The following is a 22,198-nucleotide window of genomic DNA, read 5'->3' as shown; positions in this document are numbered from 1 at the left end:
CTTCCAGTAGTTTGATCTTTTCTTAGAATTCAGAATATAAAGAAACTTCACACTCTGTAATTAGTGAATATTCTTTTAATAAAAGCTTTATTGAGACATAATTTAAATAGCATACAATTCATCCATTTACATTATGAACATTTAACGTGTGGGAGCACACATAAAATCCCAGCACTCAGGAGCCTGAAGAGGGAGATTGCTACAAGTTTTAAGTCAGCCTGGTTGATGTGGAAAGAACCTGTTCCAAATAAATTTTTTTAAAAAAGGAGATGACAATTGAGTTGTCTTTAGCTTATTGGTAGAGTCTTACAATCTTTCCAAATTATTTTTTAATTAAATATGGTGTGCGGTAAGGACACATGAGTACAGGTGCACACAGCGACCAGAGGTATTGGATCCCCTAGATCTGGAATCACAGGTAGCTGTCAGCTGCCTGACATGGGTTCTGGCAACCAGGCTGGGTCCTCTGGAGAAGTGAGTGCTCTGAACCACTGAGCCACCTCTACAGCCCCACCTAATGAATATTAGACCTTCAACTCCCCAGAAAGAAATGCTGCACCCTTTAGGCTACATTCCTTACCTCCAAACTCCCCTCAAAAATGGTATCCCCTCAAGAAACCATTAGTTTAATATATGACTTTCTGGGATTGCTTCTTCATGTATTGGAATATTAAAATATACTATTTACTTTATCTAGCTTCCTTAGCTCAGCATAGCATTCTGGGTACTTAACCATATAATAAACACTGTTCTATTTCATTTTACATTTATTTCATATTGCCAAATAATGTCCTAGTGATAAGCAAATGATACCAAATATTCATAAACTGATAAACATTTAAATTGATTGAACTCTTACTACATTAATAATATTTTCCTGAAGATTCATTTACAATCTTAGTAGATATGTATTTGCATCATACATACATATATCTAAGAGTGAGATTGGTAAATCACATGCTAAGTCTGCTCAGGAACTGTCAGTGAAGGGATCAATGCACACTACTGAAGCTCTCAGAACAGAGACCAGTGATCTGCCTGTCAGTTCCTCACACCCTCAGAAACCCTTCACTCCTCATCACCTCATCACGTTTTCACACTCTTGCATATGGAGGACTGTGTGCTTCGGGTGGCAAGAGGAAGTCACAGAACAACTTGGTGATATCAGCTCTCTCCTTCCATGTGGGTTCTGTGTATCAAATTCAGGTTGTCATGCTTAGTGGCAAGCGTTTTGACCCACTGAGCCACCTTGCCTTCTCTGCTTGATGAACTTTCTTAATTGTGATAAATGTTAGCAGTACATATGGAGAGAGAATAGTAAATAACATCTATGTGCCTAGTCTCAAATCAATAGTCGTGAGTGTTTTGTTCTGAGTGTCTCACTCTTACCTTGATGGTTCCTTTAAATGCCTTTTGATTCACACAGAAATAGTGAGCCAAATCACACAGTTGAGCCTAGTGTCCCCCGCTCAAGGACTTGATCATGAATCCTTGTGGTACAGACCTGGGGAGACACCTTCTCTGAAGCATCTCACTCCGCCTATCCTGCTGTACCTGGTGGCCTTGCTTTAGCCAGGCAGCTGTGTTCCTCTCTGGTCTCAGCAAGATGATGTAGCACTTGGGGATGAAGATGCCACCCAGAAGGCCAGCAGTGGAGGCCAGGATGGAGAAGATTTCTACAGCCACAGTGGACTTACCCCGGGCACTGTGGTACAGGGGCAGGAACGCTGTCCAGACACTGCAGAAGAGCAGCATGCTGAAGGCCAGGAACTTAGTCTCATTGAAGACATCTGGTAGGCCCCTGGCCAGAAAAGCCACAGAGAAGGTACCCCCTGCCAGAAACCCCAAGTAGCCCAGCACACAGAAGAAGATGGTGCCAGAACCCTCCTGGCACTGGATGACAATGTGCTGGGGCTCCGAGACCATATCCCTGTCTGGGAATGGTGGGGAGGTGACCAGCCAGACCCCACAAAGAACAACCTGCATGAAGGAAGCAATGAGGACCACTGAGGTGGAAGCCCCAGGGCTCAGGCACACCTGGATCCTGCCCCCTGGCCTGGTGACCCTGAAGGCCAGGACCACTGTGAGAGTCTTGGCCAGAACAGAGGAGACAGCCACCGTGAACACCACAGCAAAGGTCGTCTGACGCAGGAGGCACGTGGGGACACTGGGGCGGCCAAGGAACAGCAAGGTGCACAGGGCACAGAGGGAAAGAGAGATCAGCAGGAAGTAGCTGAGGGTCCTGTTGTTGGCCCTCACCACGGGGGTGTCCCTGTGCTTCAGGAACACTCCCAGAACCAGGACAGCCAGACCAGCCAGGAAGAGCGCCACCAAAGCCAGCACGAATCCCAGAGGTTCCTCGAAGGCCAGGAAGATCTCTGTCCTGGGCAGGCAGCGGTCTCTGGTGTGGCTCGAGTACTGCTCCTTGGGGCACAGGAGACATCTCTTCATGTCTACGGGAGACACAGACACCATTTCTGCAACACTGTGCCAACGGCACCAGCTCTGAAGGAAGGCGCCCCCAACCACTTCCTGCCCTTACAGCCTTTCCATCAAGTCATGGATTTATGAATTATTCTTGGTGACCAGGGCTGGGATGGGTGATATGAGAGGCAGAGGCACAAAGGAAAAAGCTGCACGTTCTGTATCTGTTTTATGTGAGGGTTTTTGTTTCTCTCTTCAGTGTCTCTTGGAACTCAGGCTGAGTAGAAGAGGGTGGCCATGAGCTCCTAAGTCTTCTTCCTAACCTGTTAAGTGATGTGATTATAGGCCTGCACCACTTACCTAACCTATGTTTGTGTGTGCAGGTTTGTGTGTGCACACATGTTTATAAGTGGATGCACATGCTTTTCAAGACCAGACATTTAACATCTGATATAATTCCTCAATCATTCCCCCTACCTTATTTTTCTAATCAAACGTATCTGTATATTTTATGTGCATATGTATGTGTATGGCTCAGGCATGCCCTGGTTTGCAAGTGGAGGTCAACACAACTTTCATGTATTTGGTGCTCTCTTCTACAATTTGGGTCCTGGGGCCAACTTATGCTGTCAGGCTTGACAGTGAATACTTTAACTGATGGGCCATGTAAGCAGTCTCCACAGTTTCTCTTTTATAATGGCTTCTTTTATTTTACTTGTTGAGTGTTTTGTTTCTACATATTTTTTGAAATCATGTGCATGTCTGGAGTGTGCAGAAGTCAGAAGATAGCATCAGCTGCCCTACAACTGTAGTTAAACTTGGTTGTGAGCCACCATGTGTTGTTTCTAACTTCTGAACTATCTCTATAGCCCCCTTTTCACCTTACTTTTTAAGACAGGATCTCTTACTCAGCCTGGAGATCACTGAATTGACTATATTGGCAGGCCACAATGCACGAAGACCCTTCTGTCTCTGCTGTCACACCAACTCCAGTGTCATCTCTGCGACATGGCATACGTTATTATGCCAGATGGGAGCTATGTGTCCTATGGGACGAGGCTTCCTGGAGGTCAATGACAGATGGCCCAGTATTTGCGGCCGTAGAGGCATAGACTGGTTTCTCAATTAGCTGGCTATGCGGTATATGGGCTTTGCATAATCTCTTTTATAATAATGATATTCTTTATATCTACAAGACAAGGATTATCTCTTCAGGAACAACTCTGGGATAGGGAAGCACAGTATGGGAATGTATAAGACTATAGCAGAACCCTTGCTATACACAGGGGTGTATGATGAGCAAGAGAATAGATGGGTTAATGTTGATGGACAAAGAGTGTTATATTATACCTTGAACTTTATGGATAGGCTTGCTAGATCCTGACCCCCATGGTGTCTGCTGCATAAGAAGGTATAAAAAAGTATGTCTCAGAAGGTGCAGAGAGCTGTCAGGCATGAGATAAAGAAAGGGTTAGAAAGACGAGCTTGGGGAGGGCTATGAATGCGATAATGAAACAGAAACTTTCTATTCTTAGATAAGATGAAACCACTTGTCCTAGGTTTATGTTTCTAGGGACAAGAGTTCTTCTTCAAAGGATATTTTATGTCTAACATCTGTTTCTGATAATATGCTTTTCTTGGAAATCTCTGATGTAACTAAAAGAAGTTTTTATACTGTGCCAACTGATGATACATGACCTTCTGATTTGTCCCTTGTTTGAATACTATATAATGAAATCATGAATTCAGTAAAATCACAGCAGATTCAAACCACTCTCTTGTGTGTTGTCTGTCATCGCCGACCTTGTGCCTTCCTGAGTACCAAAACCCTGTTCTCCCACAGTCTAAGTCCGTGGCACTCTGCCCACTAGGTACTGAGATTAAAGAAACATGCCACTACATCTGGTCTCTTATGTGAGTTCTTAACGTTTCGCTTCTTTGCAACAGTACCAGTAATTGGTCAAATTAACAAATGTTTTAGACTGAGCTATGTTCCCAAACTGCATTTGTTGAAATCCTGCACCTTAGCACCTCAAAATGAGATATATTTTCTCATGGGTAAACTGGAGATGAGTAATAAAGATTAAATGAGGTCACCAGGTTAAATTAGGTAGACCCTAACTCCAAACATTTCTGCAACACTGTGCCAACTGCACCAGCTCTGAAGGAAGGTGCCCCAAGCACTCCCGGCCCTTACAACCTTTCCATCAAGTCATGGATTTATGAATTATTCTTGGTGACCGGGGCTGGGATGGGTGATATTAGAGGCAGAGGCACAGGGGGAAAAACTGCATGTTCTGTATCTGTTTTATGTGAGGGTTTTTCTTCTCTCTTCAGTGTCTCATGGAGCAGAATTCAGGCTGAGTAGCAGAGGGCGGCCATGAATTCCTAAACCTACTTCTGTTGCAGGGGGATCACCTTGTTTGTCCTGGACAAGAGACAGCAATCCAAACAGCAGTGGTCGGGGGGGAGTTCCCAGCCTGGGCACTTGGCTGAACCCTGGAAGACAGCTTTCACTGCAGACAAAAGTGGGCTCCTAGTAACAGTGAGCAAACAAGTAGCAGCTATTCTACTAAGAAGGTGGAGCTGGAGCTGGGTGTGGCTGCACATGACTTTAATCTCATGATTTAACTTGAGAGGCAGAGGCAGGTAGACTTCTACTAGTTCAGAGAAGGAATGATAAATGTACTGAGTTCCAACTCAGCCAGGGCTGGAAGCTGAGACAGTGTCTCAAAACCAAACAACAAGGCAAAAGAGGACACTACACACAGACACACACATACACACTCACACACAAACAAACAAACACACATGACAAAAACGAAATGAGAGCACCCAGTGAGGATATTCTCTTCCAAGGCAAGAGTGAAGCCTCACACAACACCAACTCTGGTGAAAACTTGGCTTTGCTTTCCAACTTTCAGAATGGTAAAGGAATAAATTCTGTAGCTGAAATAGTAGGGGATGTGGTGGTCCACTGCCATTCAACCTCAAGGATAATTCCCACTAATACAAAGCAAGAAGAAAGTCACAAAAGGACATCCACCATGCTATTCTAATTATAGAAGATTTTAAAAGCAAGTGAAATCATCAGTGTTAGCAAAAGCTAGGGTTCTGATTACACGAAGACTAGAAGCTGGTGGAAGAAGTTTATGTCTGTTTCTTGATCGGGGGACAAGGATGTGCAGTGTTTGATAGAGGAGAATTCATTGTACATTCTAATTATGAGTAGTGTACTTGTCTTTCAGGATAAAGCATCTACCTAAGAATATCTATTAGTAGAGCTCTGGTTTGTGTCCCATGGGACAGCAAGGATTGTGCAGTGTTTTGGAGGAGGGGTGTGGGGGGGGTTGAGTTAAAATGGCCCCAAAGTCTCATATATTTAAACATTTTCTTCATATGTGGTAGATGTTGGAGAAGGGTAGGGAGATAGCATTGTAGGATGACGGGTGTCACTTTGGGCGGCCTTAGAAATTTCAGACTCACATACCTGGCCCACTCTCCACCTCTCTGCCTGCCTGCTGCCCGTAGATCAGAATGTAAACCATCAGCTACTGCCTGGCACATGCATCCTGCATGATGGCCATGGACTAAGTAAACCCCCAGTTATAGCCTTTCCATTTAGAAGTTGCCTTGGTCATGGTGTCTCTTCACAGTAGTAGAACACTAAGACAACAGAGAAATACAAGAGGCTCACAATTCCCTTTGGTCCCTCAGATTCCAGCTTCACATGCACTTACCTTTTTTATCTGCAAACTGTCCCTCGGGGCAGGGACTGCAATCAAAACAGCAGTGGGGGGCTCCCAGCCTGGGCACTTGGCTGAACCCTGGAAGGCAGCTTTCACTGCAGACAGAGGTGGGCACCTAGTAACAGTGAGCATAGTGTCACCAGTGACTCTTTAGGGTTACAGATGCTTGACCTCACCCTAAGAACCAGAACAGGAGAGTTCCCTCTCAACCCACTAGATGAGAAGTCTTTCAGAAAACATGTCTATCTGAGCAGATGCCAGACTGGAAAGGTACCTTTGAGTGTAATAAACAAAGAGCTACATCTGATTTACTTGGTTTAGGGATTAAATACATAGCTCAATAGTTTGATGAGTTGTCTTTCCAGTTTCTCTGGGGTTCTTGCATCAATAATTGAAGATATGGGGGCAGGAGTGAAGGCTCCTTGGTTAAACTACAGACTGCTCTTCAAGAAGATGAGGGTTCAGTTACCAGCATTAATACAGCAGCTCACACTGTAACTCCATTTCCAAAGGATCCACTGCCCTTCTCTGGCCTATACAGACACCAGTACACAAATATAGATGCAGGGAAACATTCATACATGTAAAATAAAATTTAAACAATAATTGTGGGTATTGGCAGCCATTACAAAAGTCCATATAGTCTGGGCATGATTTTCTTGATGTCTTCAGATTTCTTCATTTTCTGAAACTCCAGACAGCCCTATGGCTACTTCATGGACTCCATTTCTAAGTCAAAAGACCTGGCTATCTCTCTCCTTTTCTCCATCTCCCTCTGTGAAACTGTTGAGATTTACAGTTTGGCTGACCTGGTGTTTAATTCTAATAACAAAGTATCATCCAACAACAGTAAGAGCAGAATTGCAGTTACTGACTCCCCAAATACACACACACAGTGAACACACACACAAACACACACACACTCACTCACACTCACAGCACACTCAGTCGCCCTCTCAATTATCTTGGACCTGCCAAGGGTGACTCAGATTATCTTAGCATAGCTCTACCTCCAGGCAAGGAATATGAAGAAGGAAGTGTGGGCTGCTGACCCTTCCCAGATCAAGGCCATTGAAAAGTTCTTCAAAGGAGTCCTTGGAAACACATAGTATGTGTCTTTCATTCTTGCTTGAGAAATCCAAGAATGGGAATCTCATTCTCATGTAGAAAACCTTAAGACCACCATTGACTGCAGAGGCCACCAGAACAAAGTTAGACAAAGTTGCAGAGGAGGGGACTCTTTCTTCACTGGCACAGGACAGGAAGCTGAGCCATTTCTATGTACCAGACTCCACACATAGACATAAATATAACAACACTGTTTCTAATTTTGTTAATAAATATCAGGGTTTGAATCTCAAATGTTTTCCAAAGTCTCTTGTGTTGGACCACTGATTACCTGACAGTGGCTATGTAAAGAGTGATTGGATCTTGATGCTACAGTAGTTTGAATATAATTGACCACAACAATCATACCGAGAGGCACTATGGGAGATTTGACTTTGTTAAAGAAGTGTGTCATTGTGGGGGTGGATTTGGGGTATCATATATGCTCAAGGCACACCCAGTGACCCAATTCACTTTCTGTAGCCTACGGGTCAAGATTTAGGATTTTCAGTTCCTTCTCCAGCACCATGTCTGCCTGCATGCCACCATGTTGCATCAAGATGATAATGAATCAAACTTCTGAAAATGTAAGCCACCACAATTAAGTGTTTTTTTCTTTATAGGAGATGTTGTGGTCATGGTATCTCTTCATAGCAACAGAAACCTTAACTAAACAGAAGTTGGTTCCTGCAACTTGGGTATTGAAGTGATAGGCCTGATAATGCTTCTGTTTCAATAAACATGGACCATGAGACAGTGGATTAGAAAAGCAGAAAAAAAACTTTAAATGATGCTTAATGCTACTATTGCCATACCAATAGGAGCATAGAAGACCAAGGGGCTGAGTCTGATTAGATTAACTATGGGCCAGGCTCAAGAAGTTTCATCTTGTGTCATTATATATGGGATATATATATAGATATATATGTGACCTGCTTTCTTACTTTGATTTTATATGAGATTACTGTTAAGAGACTGCATGAATCATAGAAGAGACTGAATTTTGGACTTTTAAACATGTTTTAATTGTGATAGACAGTGAGAACTTTGGACAATGGGCTAAATGCATTTTGCATTATACTATTGTCACAAGCTTAGGGATCAGCATATGGAATGTGGTGGTTAGAATGTAAATGGACTCCATAAACTTATAGGGAGAGGCAGTATTAGGAGGTGTGGCTTTGTTGGAGAAGGTGTGGCCTTGTTAGAGGTAGTATATCATTGTAGGGGTGAGTCTTGGGGTTTATATATGCTCAAGCCATGCCACGTGACCTAGTTCACTTCCTTTTGCCTACAGGTCAAGATGTAGAACTCTTGGCTCCTTCTCCAGCATGATGTATGCCTATATGCCACCATGATCTATAAGGATGATTATGGACTAATCAACCTCTGAAAATGCAAGCCACCTCACTAAATGCTTTTCCTTTATAAGAGGTGCCTGACCATGGTATCTCTTCACACTAATAGAAACACTAAGTAAGAGAATGACTCTGATATGATCAGTGGATTAATTCCTCAATGGGTTTGCAATCTGATAAATTATTATACATACTAGAAATAGAACATGAGACTAGGTTTGGGGTAGTGGGACACGGAGGCAATGCACTGGTAAGATGTAACTTTTTACCTGTCTAATCAATCAAGCTCCCTACCACCTCACTTCCTGAGCCCCACGCATCATCAGCAACCTCTTCCACCACACATGTCTGCTGCCATGCATGACATACTCCCTCAATCACACACATCCAAAGCAATGGATACATCTGACCCTGAATCCCTCAAACCATGGGACAATTAAAACTTTTTCTCACTTCAAACTGTTCTCAGGTACTTGTCATTGTGGCTGAAATAAACTAACACAGTAAGTAAACTGAATGTCTATTGAGTCCACTTTCCTATGGGAAGGTATTTAACTGAGTGTATCACTATCTTCATCTTCTCAGAACAGATTCTAAGCACAGACACTGGATATATTTCCAAGGGAGTACCAGCTACAGATTCTCATTGTATTTTGCACATCTTGTATGTTCAAACCCCTAAACATTTTCATGAGTGTAGGGGGTGGAAATATGTGTATGTGTATTTGTACATCTATGTGGACTCATGTTCATGTATAGACAAGCACATGTGGAGGCCCAAGGTTAATGTTGGAAATCATCAACTGCTTTTCCACTGTGTTCATTGAGGCAGAGGCTCAAAGGAAAACCCAGAGTTCACTGATATGGCTAGTCTTACTCATCAGGTTTCTGTGAGCATCTTGTTTCCATCTTCCAAGGATGAAATTACAGGTGAGACCTACTGTCCACTCAGCATGTACAAGTGTTCTGGAGATCCAAAATTTGGTTCCTGTACTCACATACAAAACAATAACCACTGAGCAATCTCCCAACCCCATTTTAATTTTCCTTTTTGCTGGTGAATCAATATCATTCAGAGAAATATCTCTAATGAGATAAACAGCATAGCCAGTTATAACTGACTGACCCAATCAAGAGCAGCATCAACTTTGTGCAGCAGTAGCAATGAAGGCCCCTGGACTTGGAATTTCCCTGTGACTTTAACACACTAGAACAAGAGTCATCTCTGCATTCAGGCAACTCACTTGGATTTCCTCCTTCAAATAGACCATCATTTGGTTCCCCGAAGAGACTTGAGGGTCTATCATTCCTACATGGACCAAGCGGAATACACCCTCAGTGGACTTATGTCCTTGGAAAATGTCAAATTTTGTCACCAAATCTCCATTGGCATCAAATATAATTTCAGTTCCATCAGGAGTCTTGAAGTGCACATTCCTAAGAGTTTGAAGCAGCTGAGGAAAGAAGGAAAACATTGTAGACTAGCCAGGGGCAGTCTGGAGTCTTGTCCAAAATACCATATTCCATTCACCTCTGCAAGGATTGGCACTATTGGGCACAAGGGAGATCAAGTGTGTCTGATATATTCAGGGACTCACAAATCTCTCTCTCTCTCTCTCTCTCTCTCTCTCTCTCTCTCTCCCTCTCTCTCTCTCTGTGTGTGTGTGTGTGTGTGTGTGTGTGTGTGTGTGTGTGTAGGATGTGTTGCTTTCATTGGTTAAATAAAGAGACTGCCTTGGCCTTTTCATAGGGCAGAAACTTAGGTAAGCAGGAAAGACAGAAATGGATTCTGGGAAGAAAAGTAGAGTCAGGCAGATGCCATGATTCTCCTGCCCAAGATGGACACAGATGCTGGTTAGAGTCATACTGGTAAGCCACAGTCAAGTGGTGACACCAATTTAATAGAAATGGGTTAATCAAGATGTGAGAGTTAGCCAATAAGAGGCTAGAGCTAATGGGCCAGGCAGTATTTGAATGAATACAGTGTTCTGTGTGATTATTTCGGGAGTTAAGCTAGCCGGACAGCAGGAGGCAGCCTGCTCCTCCTACTACAGAGTGGTACTCCAATGTGGTAACAAACTCCACGTAAAACCTGAGAGGGCTTGAAAGGGAATTCTAGACACACACACACACACACACACACACACACACACACACACACACAAAATAATAATAATAATAATAACAGAGTTTAACACAGCTTTTTGCTGGGGCATGCTGCAGAGAGATTTCCTGACTCAGCAATAGCAAGCAGAAAAGAGCCGCACCATTTTAAAATGAGGCTTCCTGGGCCCTGCCACGGGTGCAAACTCCAGCTATGGAGAATTTGTGAACACGGATGTTTGTGTGCCATCTCGGGGTAGGGAACAAAGTACCTGAGACCATGCCTGTGGCTTGGCACTCCCTGCCTGGGTAGGCAGTGGGATCAGGTCTACTAGAAAATGGCGGTTTTGAAATACCAGTTTCTGGGTTGAGCCGCCATCGTGATCTCTGTCTGTCTCCTGTGGGAGACAGAGCTTTTCAATGGGGTTTGTGAGTAAAGTGCTATGGCTTGCTTGATGGCAGTGTGGACTGCTGTGTGCCTGGAACTGCACAGCTCAGGGGCACCAAATGGCTCTGAGGCAGGTGTGGCTCTGGCTTTGTTCCACATGTGCTGACCTCAGGCAGGAACTGTCGTAATTATCACAATAACAGCACAGTTAAGGTTTAGACTGAGCAGAAAACAGGTGGTACTGTATTACCCAAACATGGCACAACTTAAGTTTTTAATAAGTGCTTAACATTTTAAGAAATGCTCCTGGATAGTAAAGAATTACAGATTCACAATAGGACTGATTCAGACATAAAAGACCTCTTAATGGGTCATACTGTTAGATAAATGTAGGCTTGAGAGAGAAAAGAAAAAGAGTATAAAGAGTCATAAAAAAGTTAATGTTAAAAAAAGGGTAAAGTCTTTAAAGAGACAGAGTATAGATAGTCATAGATTAAAAGAAGTAAAGAAAAATAAGCCACGTAAAAATGGAAAATTTACAGAGAGTCTGGATTCTGTATATTATTGTGTTTGCTTTACATTTTTTGACTGTGAAGGAACTAAGTACAGAGAGACATTTCATTGTGTGGTCTGCTAAGCTAAACCAGCATGGATATTATAAAGGTATTATGACTTCAAAATTTGGGTCTAAGGATATGATGCCTTGGAAAAGAGGTTCTTCTTTTGTTTTCACAGAAGATGAGACCCTGTGGATTGCTTCTATACCAATATGGTATGATTGACCATACCCTCCTTACACCTTCAGTAAATTACTTCACTCAACTGGTGACTGACATGAACTTAGCACATAGGATACACCATGAAAGACTTGATTAACAGCATTCCCATACAGCAGGAAGAATTTTGGAGAGAAATAACTCCACCCATACTCCCAAATATTGTTTATAAATGTTCTTTTACATTTAAAGGGGGATATGATGTAGATAAGAATAATTTACATTAATATAAATTTTGCTTTGTTGATATAAATTTAAGGTCAATTTTGTTATGTGTGTATGTATTTCTGATCTTGATTAAGGTATTGTGATTGTGTAGTTCAATTTAAAATGTAATGTATAATCAGGAAATATAGGTCGTTAATGGATAATCATCAATAATAGTCAAGCTTGTAGTCATGTTAGATTTTCTAGATATATAGAGATATATTTCATTTATATAGGCATTCTTCATATCTTTCAAAGACTGCAGGATATGACATAACTTAGGGCTTTTCATGACAATGAAACATGTCTTGTCCTGCCAGCACCAGCTATTTCAAAAGGAAGATGGGCATCAAAGAGGCTCCTTATGGAGTTGGTTAGTCATTTGGGCAAGAAACTGCTCTTGCCTGGACTGTTGCATAAACTGGACAAGAACCCACAGAGAGAGGACTGCTGAACTTGCCTAAAGGTGAGAAGGTCTTTTGGGGTTCCAGCTTCATGAAAGAGTCTGCGAGACATTCTGAAGAAGAAAGTGACTGAACTGTCTTTAAAATTTACTGCTTCATGGAAATGTCTGCTGGATAATATGGGCCTGAAGGCCGAAGATGGATGCCCCAACACTACAAAAGAAACTTTGAGTGACTGTTCAGGCAGCAAGATGTCTCTGTCATTTCTAGAGTTTTGGAAGTTGCTTACTTCGAGTTTACATAGGTAATATTATATCCTTCTGGAGTCTTTGATGGATTTGTAGAATTGATAGATATAGTTCTTCTTTGTTATGATAAAAGATAAAATACATATAAATATTGTAACTGTAATTCTTGCTTGATAACTGTTTTGTTATATGTAATTTTACTATGTTAAAGTTAAATCCTTCCTTTTTGTTTAAACAGAAAAATGGGAAATGGTGTAGGATGTGTTGCTTTCATTAAATGAATAAAGAGACTGCCTTGGCCATTTGATAAGGCAGAGACTTGGGTAGGCTCCTCCTCCTTCTCTCTCTCTCTCTCTCTCTCTCTCTCTCTCTCTCTCTCTCTCTCTCTCTCAGTGTGTGTGTGTGTGTGTGTGTGTGTGTGTGTGTGTGTGTGTGTGTGTAGATCACTAACACTGTATAATCCAGAGGAAAACTCTCAGGAATGTTTTCTCCTTCTGCTGCAATGTGGGATTCAATAATCCAACTTATGCTTGAGGACAAGTCCTTTACTCACTGAGCCATCTCAGCAGCCATAAAATTAAACCCAAAAATGTGACAATGTGGTTCTTTCTCCAGGGTCTCATTTGGCTGTTCACTTTTGTCCTCAGCTTTCCCATCGCACTCAGAAGACCCTGAACTCTAGGAAGACCTCCACAGACGGGGCTCAGCTCACTTAGACTGCCCAATGACTCCAACGAGTCTCCCACAGTTCATCAGTCCTACCCACATGGCTCTTCTGTTTGTCTCCATTCTAGGGTCCTGACAAGCTGGACTTGCCATCTGCAATGCTATCATTTTTACCCATGGTGAGACTTCTCATCCTCTTGTCTGGAACTCAGATATTTGCTGACAGAGAAAACTTCCCCAGCCTTTCACTTCCATTCACTTGCTCATACTCAGTCTCCTTTATATTCTCATCATGAAATACACACAGGCAGCTTGACACTTACATGTTTAATTTTGTGATGAAATCTCCCTTTGTAGTCCAAGTTGGACTTGACATCCTGTGTGCTAGCATGATAAACATGGGCCTCCAAGCCTGACCTTCTGCAAATTTTAATCTGTCACCCGCAGTCAAATGACAAAAATTATCACTGTTCTTCCTGTTTACAACCATGTGTATCTTCACCAGGCACACACTAGGAACTCAGGTCATCTGAGTGATGGTAATGAAAACACACCTCCTCCTTGGCCACCGTTCTCACTGTTTACCTCATCAGTGAGCAACATGTCTTCCAGAGGTCCTCTTACAGATCTTCACCTACACTACCCTGAGTGGCTAAAAAATGATAGATAGATAGATAGATAGATAGATAGATAGATAGATAGATAGATAGATAGATGGATAGGATATGATGAATAGGTAGATGGATGGATAGACAGACAGATGGAAAGACAAATAGACAGGCAGGTGGACAGACAGATAGACAAAGACTTGGGGCAAAATGACCAACATATATTATACACATGTATGAAATTATCCATAATATTTTTAAATAGAAAAATAAGTAAGGGCTTTGGATATGGCTCAGTGATTAAAACACTTGTCATAAAAGCCTGGGGATCAGACTTCAAAACACAGAACCCACCTAAATTTCAGATGGATGTGGCAGCCATTCTCTAATTACATTCTCAGAAGGTATAGACAGGAGATGCATGAAAAAGCTGACTACCAAGACTGGCCACATCAGCAAGTTCTGGAATTGAGTGACAAACCATGCCCCAAAAAATAAGATGGAAGAATGATTGAAAAGTGATTCCTCATCATCCTCAGATATTCCCACAAGTATGTACAAGTGAGTGCACATCCCAGCCACATGTGCCTGCCTGCCTACAAACATGTGCCCATATATATGTACCATACACCAAAAAATGAATAATAAATGGCATTTGATATCTGTTTAAAATTCTGATTCGCAGCACATCTATACTAAAAGTCATCCACTGTTTATCAAAGCTTAAATTTGGGTGTTAAAAACTCTGTGGGGCTGGAGAGATGGCTCAGTGCTTAAGAGCATTGCCTGCTCTTCCAAAATTCCTGAGTTCAATTCCCGGCAACCACATGGTGGCTCACAACCATCTGTAACGAGGTCTGGTGCCCTCTTCTGGTCTGCAGACATACACACAGAATATTGTATACATAATAAATAAATAAATAAATAAATATTTAAAAAGAAAAAAAAAACTCTGTGATGTGGGATTCCTTCTGTATGCTATGAATATGTGTTGATTTTATTGGTTGATGAATAAAGCTACTTTGGCCTATTGCCAGGAAGAATATAGTCAGTCAGTTGGGAAAAACAAGCTAAATACAGGAAGAAAGAAGGAAGAATCCAGACAGATGCCTGCAGCTGCTGGAGCAGCAAGATGTGAAGTAACAAGCCACAATCTTGTGGTAACATATAAAATAATAGAAATGGGTTAATTTAAAAGCATGAGCTAGTTAATAATAAGGTTAAGTTAATAAATCAAATATATAATTAATATAAGCCTCTGAGTATTTATTCAGGAACTGGTGGACAGGAAAGAAAACTTCACTTACATATTTGCTGTTATGTGAAATACTAATTTTACTAGGCATCCTGATTGTGCTAAATCAGGCAACACACAGGAACTGGACTCTTCTGAGATCCCACACATGGCATGGGTTCTTTGGCCACTGTTCTTTCTAAGATGCCTCTCAGTTGCAAGCAGGAGTCATCCTTGCTGAAGCATACAGACAGCTGCACTCTATAGCTTATTCAGAGCCAATGTCCTCTTCCCCAACCATCCCAGAGTCACCCACTGCACACATGTCTCTCTCACCTGCCAGGGCTGGAAGGCCTGGGAACCTGAACTTTGCCCATCCTGCTGTCCACTGGTTATCATGTCTTGCAGGGCATGGGCAATGCTGTAGACAGCTGTGTAAGCAGCATCAATTTTACTCACTTCTGGGAAAGGGTACTGCTTGTTTATCAAACTCTCATTCCCTGAGCACAGCTGGACACCCTCTGTCACTGTGCTGCTCTGGTGGGGCCATGTGCAATCAAAGGTGAACTCCCAAAACTTCTTTATAAACATGTCTTCTGGGGTCCGGCTGGGGCGTAGGTTAGCAAGGAACTCTGAGAAGCCAGTAGCCCTGCTGCTGTGATACAGAAGGCCAAATGTGCCATGCAATACCTGGGAAATGCCTGGAATGGACAGGGCAAGTGCCATGTGCAGAGTGCCCTTGCTGACCCAGACCTGGCCTGAAACAGGAACACCCAGTAACCTATACAGAATAAGCTGGAAATTCACATTGCTTAGGAAAACCAGAACAACCCTGGCTGTGCATTTCTGCATCTTCTGGACAATTTCTCCCATCTTCCCTATGGACTCATGGGAAGGAACATGGAGGGTGAACTCAATGCACACACCAGCTGGGCTCAGTTCCTGAATGGCCAGAGAGCTGGCCTGCTGCCCAAAGTCATCATCATGGGCCAGAATGATCACCCAGGACCACTGAAAGTGAATGATCAGCTGGGTCACAGCACGGCAAGATGTGAGGTCACTAGTCAGGGTCCGAAGGAAAGATGGGAACTGGATCTTGTCACTGAGGCTGGGTAGTGAGGATGAATAACTGACCTGTCAAGGAAGAACCAGGCAATTGAAGGGTGAATGAGATTTGGGCTTATGCATAGGCTGATGATCTGGATTAAAGGTGAGAAGGAGGAGGCTGGAGACATGGCTCAGTGGTTAAGAGCCCTTGTTCTTCTGGTAGAAGACCCAAGGTCATGTCCTAGCACACACACCAGGTGGCTCACATCTGCCTGTCACTCCAGGTCAAGCAAATCTGATACTGTCTTCTGGCTTCCTCCTACACCTGTAGCATAGACTCACATAAGTAAACATACACATAAATGTATATTAAATTTTAAAACATAAATAATTTTTAGGAAAGGACTTGAGCATCCTGTATTGAGAATTGTGCTGATCCTCCAAGCAGTTGTGGCCTCTCATTGGCTGCTCATCCCAGACACAGCCCTGAGGCTTCTGAAATGAAGCTCAAAACTTCAATGAATGAAGCCTTACCTGCTCTCCTCTCAGTATCTGTCCTTCACCTACATCATCATAATTGGTTCCTACACCTCAGTTAGGATTAATCTGACTCTCTGGTTATCACACAGCTGTGATACTGTTCATTTTTATTTCCATGTGTGTGTGTGTTGTTGTTGTTGTTGTTATTGTTGTTGTTGTTGTTGTTGTCTGACAGTACGTGTGTGGAGGTCAGGAGACAAATTGTGGGGACTAGTTTTCTTCTACCACACGGGTTCCAGAGGTTCAAACTGAAGTCATCAGGCTTGGCTAGCATTTTACCCCATCAACCATCTTGCTGTCCCTGGTAGGATCCAATGGGTCCCCAGTAGAACCAATGGGCAAGAACAACGATCAGCTCTTATCACACCACCATTGCGAGACTTTCCAGTTTACTGAGTTTACTTCTCAGAACCAACATAAAGAAAAAGAACTGACTTCCAAAAAGGTGTCTTCTAACATGCAGATGGGCACAATGGCACTGGTGTTGAGTATAAATATAAACACACACACACACATAATAATAATTAATGCTGTAGAAATGGTTCATTGGTTAACAGTACTTACTACTGTTTCAGAGAACTGAGATTCAATTGCCAACACCTATATGGCAGTTAAAGAAATCTGTAACTCCAGTCTAGAGAATTCAGTGTCCTCCTCTGATTTTCATGGGCATCAGGCAAACATGTAATACATGTGTGCATATAGATAGATATATAGATGAATATATACATATATAAATATTTACATATATGCATATATGTATGAATGTACATGTATGCATATATACAAGAAGGCAAAATACTCATCCACATAAAATAAACCTTTAAAAATATTTCTTAAATAAAAAAGAAATGTTCTCAGTTTCCTGGTCAATGAGAGGGATGCTAGTTCTCTCTAAAACGTATCTATATATGGAAGGGAACCATGTTAAGCATGGAGAACACTTGCAGGGAGCCTGGCTCCACAGCAGAGCTGCTCACTCCTGTGGCCATCACCATCAGTTTCTCTACCATCATTAAGGGACTGCACTACATTCATGAAGGAAGAAGGCTTGACCAACTCACCTGGGGAAACTTGTACAGCCCCAGAAGTCTGGCCATGGAGACAGACAGGGATGACCGTGTGTCCCCAACCAGAGCAGCCTGAGGAGAGCCATGCTGGCATGTGTAGTTAGGGATGGGCTCCTCCTGCCTCGTGAGAAAGCTCATCGTCTCGTGGACGGCTCCATGCACTGAGTCCCCAGAGTTTCGAATGGAGAAGCCCAGAGTCAAATTGGGTAACAAGTGAGCACTCCTATTAATCTCCTCAATGGCAAAGACAAAACTCTGGGCCACTCGGTAGCCCCACTTGGAAACGCTGAGGGAAAGAGAAGCCCACATTAATCACACATTAGGGAATGTATAGAACAAGAATAAACACAGGGACAAAAGGATAAAAGCAAACACATACATCTCCACAATACATGTACACAGATGTGCACAGAAACACAAGTCAGAATACTCCAAGGGGAGCCTCAGGGAATGTGAAGCCAGTAATCAGAGGGTAAAGGTTCAGAAGACAGAATGAATAATTTAAGATCTATAGAATAAGCTGGGTGTGGTGGCACACTTGTTTAACCCAGCACTCTGGAGGTAGAGACAGATGATCTTTGTAAAGTAGAGACCAGCATAGATTACAGAGACAGATCCAGGTACCAGGAGCTAGCTACATAGATAGAGACCCTGTCTCATGCAAACAAAAGAAAAAAAATATTGCACAGTACACTTGGTTAGAATTAATAGTAACTAACATCTGTTTCAGAATTGCTCATAGTAAAAGCCAGAAAACAGGGAGAGGAGATGTGAAATGCTGTCCTTGGTACATGATTTGGACATAGCAGACATGTGAGCCTGCCAGCAGCCAATCATGTATGGGAAAATTCCTTCTGCAGCCCTACACTTCCCTGCTGAACTATTGGCAATGGATGTATTCTGGAGGAAAGACACTCACTGTTGTCAGTAATGTCCCCAACAGGTGAACCCACAAACTTCAGTACACAGTTCCAGACCTGCAGCCACACAGACAGTCCTGGGTAAAATCGATGAGTCACAGCTGGGTGGGGGTGGTACATGCTTTTAATCCCAGAACTGGGGAGGCACAGACAAGCAAATGTTTATGAGTTTGAGGCTAGCCTGGACTACAGAGTGAGTTCTACACAGAGGAAAAACTATATATAAAAAAAAATAGAAAAAAGGAGTTTGAGGTCAGCCTGATATACAGAGTAAATTCAAGAATAGTCAAGCTTAGGCAGTGAAGAACAGAAATCTGGGGAATATGCAATTGAAAATGAGGGCCATGTTCCAGCCCCAGCAAGCAGCAGAATTTGGCAATTTCAGTCACATGGTTCTAGCTTTAGAGTTAAGGATAGAAGAAAGGCACTATGGAACCTTCATCCATGACTAAGGAAAGCTGCTGAGGGCAGGCAGGTGTCCTTGAATGGAGGTCAAAGAAGACCATTGCATGAAGCTGTGAAGTAGAACTCTGGAATTTCTTAGAGAAGCCAAGATGTTGGAAATGCCAGAATCATGAGATTCCTGCTGAACAAAGCTACAAATAGGGAATGGAACCAACCCAAGAGAAAGAAGTGTGTTGCAGTAAACAAAACTAAAAGGAGTTGGAGATCTGAAGAGTGTTTGGACATCAGACATGGAGGTGCAGAGTTTGGAGTTTGCCCAGGGTTTTCTGTCTTGCTTTGGTCCAGCATTTCCTCACTGTGTTCCCTCCCCTATGCTTTGGAATGTTACCATTGTATGCTAAAAACATATGATCTGCTTTTTGATTTTGATTTTATGGGTAATTACAGTTAAGACATCACATGAATCTTAGAAGAGATTTTGAACTTTAGACTTTTAAATAAGTTTGAGACTGTAATAGACTATGAATACTTTTGAAGATGGACTGAATGCATTTTTGCATTATGATATGGCTACAAGTCTTTGGGGTGAGGGAGTGGAATGTGATGGTTCGAAATAAAATGGCACCCAAATTAAGGGGCACTAATAGGACGACCTTGTTAAAATAGCTGTGGTCTTGTTGGAGGAAGAGTGTCCCTGTACAAGCACGCTTTGAGGTCTCCCTATGCTCAAGCCATGCCCAGTGAGACTGACAACTTCCTGTTGCCTGCATATCAACAAATAGCAGCTACCTCTCCAGCATCTGCCTGCATGCTAACATGATCCCAACCAAGGTGATAATGGATTAGACCTTTGGACTGTAAGTGAGTCACCGCAATTAAATGTTTTCTTAAATGTTTGTTTGAAAAGACAAAAAAAAAGGTAGAAGAAATGTATAAATCTCACAAAGATAACCAAGAAAAACAAGAAAAAGCAATGAAACAGGTAAAGGAAACAGTTCAAGATTTGAAGACTGAAATGGAGGTAATAAAGAAAACACAAACCGAGGGATGGCTAGATATGGAAAATCTGGGTAAATGAACAGGAACTACAGAGACAAGTATAACCATCAGAATACAAGAGATTGAAGAATCTCAGGCACTGAGGATACTATAGAGGAAATAAACTCATTGATCAAAGGAAACAGCAAATCCCATAAATTCTTAACACAGAACATCCAGAAAACCAGGGACACCATGAAAAGACCAAACCTAAGAATAATAGGGGTAGAAGAAGGAGAAGAATTACAGCTCAAAGGCCCAGAAAATATATTCAACAAAATTATTGAAGAAAACTCTCCCAACCTAAAGAAGGATATTCCTATGAAGGTACAAGAAGAACACCAAATAGACTTGATCAAAAAAAATCTCCTTGCCATATAATAATCAAAACACAAATCATACAGAATAAAAAAAGAATATTAAGAGCTACAAAGGAAAAAGGTCAAGTAACATATAAAGGGAAACCTATCAGAATTACACCTGACTTCTCAATGGAAACCATGAAATCCAGAAGGTCTTGGATAGATGTGCTGCAGACACTAAGAGACCATACATGCGAGTCCAGACTACTATACCCAGGCAAGCTTTTTTTACCATCAATGGAGAAAACAAGATATTCCAGGAAAAAAACAGATTTAAACAAAATGGAGCCACAAACCCAGCCTTACAGAAAGTACAAACCAAAAAAGCCAACAACATCAATAATAACACAGGTATCTGACAACCCTCCACCAGCACAACCGAAAGAAGGGAAACACACAAACACTACCCCCCCCCAAAAAAATAACTGGAGTTAACAACCACTGGTCATTAATATCAATTAATATTAACGGACTCAATTCATCTATAAAAAGGCACAGGTTAAGAAAATGGAGATGAAACAGGACCAAACATTCTGCTGTTTACAAGAAACACTCCTCAACCACAAAGACAGACACTACCTCAGAGTAAAGTGTTGGGAAAAGGTTTTCCAATTAAATGGACCAAAGAAACAAGTGGGTGTGGCTATACTAAGATCTAACAAAACTGATTTCAAACTAAAATCAATCATAAGAGATGGAGAAGGACACTATATACTCATAACGGGAAAAATTCATCAAGAAGAAATCTCAATCATGAATATCTATGCCCTTAATATAAAAGAATCCACATGTGTAAAAGAAACATTACTAAAACTCAAAGCATACATCAAACCCCACACACTAATAATAGGAGACTTCAACACTCCTCTCTCACCAATGGAAAGGTCAACCAGACAGAAACTTAACAGAGAAATAAGAGAACTAACAGATATAATAAACCAACTGGACTTAACAGACATCTATAGAACATTCCACCCAAACAGAAAAGAATATACCTTCTTCTTAGCATCTCATGAAACCTTCTCAAAAAAAAAATGATCACATAATCGGTAACAAAAGCAAACATCCATGTATACAAAAAAAATTGTAGTAACCATCTGTGTACTATCGGATCGCCATGGAATAAAGTTAGAATTCAACAACAATTCTACCCCTAGAAAGTCTACAAACTCATGGAAACTGAACGGTCAACTACTGAACCACCTCTGGGTCAAGGAAGAAATAAAGAAAGAAAATTAAAGTCTTCCTTGAATTCAACGAAAATAAAGACACAACATACCCAAACCTATAAGACACAATGAAAGCAGTACTAAAAGGAAAGTTTATAGTACTAAGTGCCCACATAAAGAAAATGGAGAAAACTCACAATAAAGACTTAACAGCACACCTGAAAACTCTAGAAAAAAAAGCAGACTCACTCAGGAGGAGTAGAAGACTGGAAATAATAAAACTGACAGCTGAAATCAACAAAATAGAAACACAGAAAACAATCCAAAGAATCAATGAAACAAAATGCTGGTTCTTGGAGATTATCAACAAGATTG

The 22,198-nt window shown here is 41.8% G+C and overlaps 1 protein-coding gene across 1 annotated transcript in view; it reads right to left on the bottom strand.

Annotated features, from left to right (window-relative positions):
- Nucleotides 1-211: 211 nt before the first annotated feature.
- The window catches only part of LOC125396016 (vomeronasal type-2 receptor 26-like), a 28,991-nt gene continuing 7,004 nt past the window's right edge, over nt 212-22,198 (bottom strand). The window contains exons 2-6 of the mRNA XM_087909087.1: nt 17,924-18,215; nt 15,609-16,406; nt 9,883-10,092; nt 6,165-6,288; nt 212-2,453 (exon numbers count right to left, since the gene is read on the bottom strand). Coding sequence (XP_087765213.1) covers nt 1,456-2,453; nt 6,165-6,288; nt 9,883-10,092; nt 15,609-16,406; nt 17,924-18,215 — 2,422 coding nt within the window. The 3' untranslated portion in view covers nt 212-1,455. The remainder of the gene's footprint in view (nt 2,454-6,164; nt 6,289-9,882; nt 10,093-15,608; nt 16,407-17,923; nt 18,216-22,198) is intronic.

Source organism: Myodes glareolus, chromosome 1, assembly GCF_982192425.1.
Source record: "Myodes glareolus chromosome 1, mMyoGla1.1, whole genome shotgun sequence".
Lineage (NCBI taxonomy): Eukaryota > Metazoa > Chordata > Mammalia > Rodentia > Cricetidae > Myodes > Myodes glareolus.
The sequence above is the reverse complement of the archived record's forward strand: the minus strand, read 5'-3'. Positions and strand labels throughout refer to the sequence as shown.